Source organism: Sinocyclocheilus rhinocerous, unplaced genomic scaffold (genome assembly GCF_001515625.1).
Source record: "Sinocyclocheilus rhinocerous isolate Xijiao unplaced genomic scaffold, SAMN03320098_v1.1 scaffold869, whole genome shotgun sequence".
Taxonomy (NCBI): Eukaryota; Metazoa; Chordata; class Actinopteri; order Cypriniformes; family Cyprinidae; genus Sinocyclocheilus; species Sinocyclocheilus rhinocerous.
This window is the reverse complement of record NW_015653483.1, coordinates 1236229-1241399: the sequence shown is the minus strand read 5'-3', so window position 1 is coordinate 1241399 and position 5171 is coordinate 1236229. Positions and strand designations below refer to the sequence as shown.

Here is a 5171-nt window from a genome sequence, read left to right as displayed (position 1 = left end):
TTTTATTACAGTTTGGGGTCAGTTTGATTTTTTTTTTTTTTAATGATTTATCTTTTTATTTAGTAAGGATGCATTACATTTTTCAACAGTGAAAGGCATTTAGAATGGTATAAAAAATAATCCTTCAAAAATGAAACACCGATTTTCCACAAAAATATAAAGCAGCATAATCGTTTTCAACATTGATAAGAATAATTATTTCTTGAGCACCAAATTAGCATATTAGAATGATTTCTGAAGGATCATGTGACACTGAAGACTGGAGTAGTGACCGCTGAAAATTTAAATTACATTTTAAAATAATAGAAAAGATATTTTAAATTGTAATAATATACAGTTAGTACAGTTTAAATAAATGCAGCTTCGATAAGCATAAGGGACTTATTTGAAAAAATCATTAAAAAAAAATCTCACCAAGCCCAAACTTCTTGACGATATATAACATTTCTGAAAAATGTCTGTGTTTTAAATCAAAGCAACAAAGACTCTTGCCTGTTCACTGACTGTCACACCTCTGTGTAACCTTAATTGGTTCCTAGTTTAACAGGGTTGTAGTAAGTCTAACTTGATTCAATGGCCTGATTACCTGTGCATGCATCTGCATTCTGATAGCCGGCCAGCCCACGTGTCCATCAAGCTGACACTGGCTACCCGCGCTTCACAGATCAAACGCAGGCACATCGGTGGGTCACATTAATCTTGCCTCAACTTTTGTGTTCCGGTGTTCTATAGAACATGTGATTCCCAGGGAAATCTGTCTGGAATCGCCTCTACTCCTTCTCCGCAATTTTTCCCATCTCAAATTTCCTTGTCATTTGGTGCCGGATTTTTTTTAACTTTCCTTAGACTGACAACATGCAAGTAGGCTGAATTCAACAGGTAAAGCTGGGGAATTACGGAAACCAGTCAGGTTGTATCAGGTTTAAGCCTGGCCTTTCATGACAGGAATTTTTAAGTCAGCTTTGAACTTCCCAAAGAGAAAAGACTGAGTTGAAGGGATAATGGTGCAGCCTCCATCCTCATGATAAAGTTCTATTTTCACTGTGTAAAATTAACAGTTCAAATAGTAACACATCACAATTCACACATTTTTTGAGCTTTATACGTGTACTAGGAACCACATTTAACTAAATGTTGCTATGAAAGCCTATGCATTAAAACATAATTAAGATCTAACTTAAAATCTAATGGTAATTTTGATAGGGAGCAGAAAACACAAAAAAAATGTAGGGCTATAAATTTACGCATAACACATCATTTCAATTAATTATGTAAAATAATAACAATAATAATATTAATATTTTTTAAATTGGCACAGTGTCTTAAAAGATGTAAAAACACAATTCCCTGACAAAGCAAAGACGCAATACAACAACCAAAAATGGAAGAGATGGAACATGTTCCAGCGCCAGGTTCAATAGGACAAATAAACATTACAATAAATTAATTCTATAAAAAAAATACAAAAACATACGTAAATAGCCATGTAGAAAAAACCCCATACCTTTCTGTGTCCCAGATTCGAAGAGGAGCAAAATTCTCACAGCACGCTGTTCCTGTCACAAAGTTGCTGCAAAGATATAAAGATCTTTAGTAATGATTGCAAAATATATGCATTCACACATTTCAGCATTTTTAGGCATAATAATAATAATAATAACAATAATATGTCAGCATTTTATACCAGATTTTGCAAAGGTTTATTCATATTACAAAAGACTAATATTAATAACAATAATAATAATAATAATAATGCTATTAATATTATTAGTTTTTATTTATTATTAAGAAACCTTTACAAAATCTGTAAAAATCTGTGATTAAGAGCCTTCAGTGCTTTTCAGAACATTTCCTGAAATAATCTTTGTTCCAGCATTTACTACAGCTGCCTATCTTGGCCAGGACACTCCTGGAAAAGAGATTTTAATCTCAGTGAGTCTCTTCCTGGTTAAATAAATAAATGAATTTAATGCTTTTAGCATTTAAATACTGAGCAGGTGACGTAACAGTGGACTAATATTTTGGCTCCTGAAGAGAATACACACAGAGCATTAAAAACTAACTTTGAAAAGTGAATGGAGCGTAGCGAGGTGTAAAGAGTGGCTGAAGGGTATGTTGAGACAATGGATTTGATCACAGATGTGTTTTCGTTCACGAGACATCTAGGGGGAAAAAAGGAGGAACGTGGCGAAAAAAGAAACAAAAACTCTCGGATGCCCCCCTTTTAGTTGGGTGACAGGTTGAAATTAGTTGAGCAGGTACAGGTGGGCGGGTGTGTGAGCGCAGTAGTTTTGACCTGCGTGATACAGTCAGGGATTAGAGCCCTCCTGGATCTCCTGCTCCCTGCATTGTGTTCGGAGGTGAGCTGAACAATAGGGCCCTCACACTAGTGAACACACAAGAATGTGCCTGTTTTAGCACTCCGGTATTCCTACCATGCCCTGCTGGGATGGTCTCTTTCATTGACAGAATGCTTTCTCAGTCTCTGTGCCAACTATGTAAAGTGTTATGTGGCGTCAACATGCCTGGCAGCGAATGCTTACTGACGCACCACGCGAGAAGTGCGTAAAACTACACAAATCACAAAGCATCTCCCTCTCTCACATACCTCTAGAGAAAACCTAGAGTAAGAGCAGGGGGTTCTTTGCCCTCCCACTAACATCAACCAAAGAAACGGGCTTCACAATGGAATACCAGTGTGGCCTCAAATTAACAACCAGCCCGTGTGAATAAGCTCTGTAGCGCCTGGTGTCCAACTCCAAACCCCCAGCACAAAAACAGAGAGGGACAGTGAACCTTCATCTCACACACACACACACACACACACACACACATGCAGTGTCGGTTGGTTACGGCCTGTTCACACCAACAATGATAAAGATATAGTTCTAAAATTGTTCTAAATTTAAATGAATAGCAGATTCCACACCACAACTATAATGATAACCGCACAGAGGAACAATGTCATTGGAATCACTTTCAGAACGATTTTTCCACCTGATGAATGTCAAAAACATTGACAGCCAATCAAAATCCATCCTGACTGATGACAAAACTGCAGTATGTGCTTCCAACAAACAGAACTTTATTGTTCGCTGGTGTGTGGATGCCAATATAGTCATCATTATAATTATAATTTTTGGTGTGAACTTTTTGCTTGCTTTCCGAGAGGAATTTGAATAGTTGGCGAGGTAAAAACAAAACAATTGACAGTAAAATTAGAACCAAACAAAAACCCAACAAGTCGTTGAAGATATAACATGAAAACACTGAGAAACTGAGATATGAGAGCAAAATGCAAAGCCATTTTTGGTGTGAAAAAAGGCAGAAAGAAAGAAAGAGAGCACTAGTAAAGTTGAGGGAACATGCGTTCTCGTCTGTGATGGCTTCAGTTGGTTTGTTCATTGAGGGCCCAAGCATATTGGCAAAGACAGCCATGGCAGCTGTCAACCCAGTTAGCGGTGCCCCATCAACCATATTCAGCTTGCCTGGCCAGTGCTGGCATTTTAATTACTGTTGGGTAAACTCTTTTGCCCCAATGAAGGCTGTGCGCCCTAATAGAATATGCAGGCTGTCTGACCTTTGAACCTGTGTGACACAAGATACAATAGGGGCAAGGCCAAAGCTCTCTCTTCCCAGCCCTTATTACTCTCTATTACTTCAATTACTTATCCCTCAGTGAGTCCGATTGTGAAAAAAACTCAAGGGAGGGAGAAAAAAGGAGAAAAATAGAACACCACAATTAAATACATTTTTGTCTCCCAGACAAGTTCGGATTGATCTGATAGAGACTTCTAGTGATATTATAGCTGTAAAAGGTCAAAGCCTCTCTCTCGCCTAATGTGCCTCCACCTTCCCTCAACGTCATGCCCCCTCTAAACCGAAAGAGCATGGACAATCTCCCTCTAAAGCCCCCGGCCCACCCCGAACCCCAACTCCTCTGCCCCAAAAACCCAGCACGCCTCAGGATCATTAGAACATGTCAGGGGTTCACTGCCAACACAACCATTTTGGTAACCTAATCAGCTGACATCATTATTCGAGGAACTGTGCAGCATGAAATTAGTGCCGGGGTCACACAAACTTTAATTCAGCCCCTGCTGGGAGAGGAACTCCACAGTAACAACATTGTTAGGGCCAAACCAACACAAGCAACCACACGTATTGGGTCAAGACCACCGCAAGCGAAATGTGCTGAGTGTACCACAGAGATATAATACAATGTTTTTAAAAGATAAAACTAAAACACCTAATTTTGATTTTTAATGAATAAATGAATTTTTTTGACTTTTTTTTTTTGCTTGTTTATTTGTATGTGGAATGCAAACTACATGTACACTTTTGTTGAGTATGATTTGTTTTTTTAAAGTAAATTATAATTTTTGTATTACGGCTTCCACATAAATATTAAGCAGTACAACTGTAGTCAACATTGATGATAATAAGAAATGTTTCTTGAGCACCAAATCTGCACAATGAATCATTTCTGAAGGATGTGACACTGAAGACTGGTGTAACTGGCTTTTGAAAAATTCAGCTTCGTCATCACAGGAATAAATTACATTTGGAATTCTATTCAAATAGAAAACACTTATTTTAAATTGAAACAATGTTTCAAAATATTACTGTTTTGGATCAAATAAATGCAGTCTTGGTGAGCATAAGAAACTTCTATCAAAAACAAACAAATCTTACCGACCATAAACTTTTTGAAAAGTAGTGTAATATAAAGTAGATCACAGAAAATTTCATATCACAAACATGACAATAACAACAGTAAAAACACTGACAATTTTCAGGATAAATTCATTCAAAATAGAGATAGTACTATATACAGGTGCATCTCAATAAATTAGAATGTCGTGGAAAAGTTCATTTATTTCAGTAATTCAACTCAAATTGTGAAACTCGTGTATTAAATAAATTCAATGCACACAGACTGAAGTAGTTTAAGTCTTGATTTTCCATTGTTCTGCATTTCCCCAGCTGATTTGAATAAATAAGCTATGCTTTGGCCGACGTTAGTGTACACTCTTCTTTTTTTTATTTTTAAGGGCTGCCTAAAATGAAATGATAACGCGAGGTAAGTGTGCGGCAAGCGAATTCATTGAGGGATTTGACAGTGTGATTCATAGATTAAGTATTTCAAATATAGGCTATGCTACACGCAC

At 37.2% G+C, this 5171-nt stretch overlaps 1 protein-coding gene across 2 annotated transcripts in view; it reads right to left on the bottom strand.

Moving 5' to 3' along the window:
• The window catches only part of LOC107716323 (F-box/WD repeat-containing protein 4-like), a 34223-nt gene that overhangs the window by 15883 nt on the left and 13169 nt on the right, over positions 1–5171 (bottom strand). The window contains exon 6 of one of the 2 annotated variants that reach the window (XM_016522701.1): positions 1505–1570. The exons of the other annotated variant lie outside the window; for it this stretch is intronic. Within the exon in view, the coding sequence (XP_016378187.1) occupies positions 1505–1570 (66 nt within the window). The remainder of the gene's footprint in view (positions 1–1504; positions 1571–5171) is intronic. 2 annotated transcript variants of the gene reach the window in all.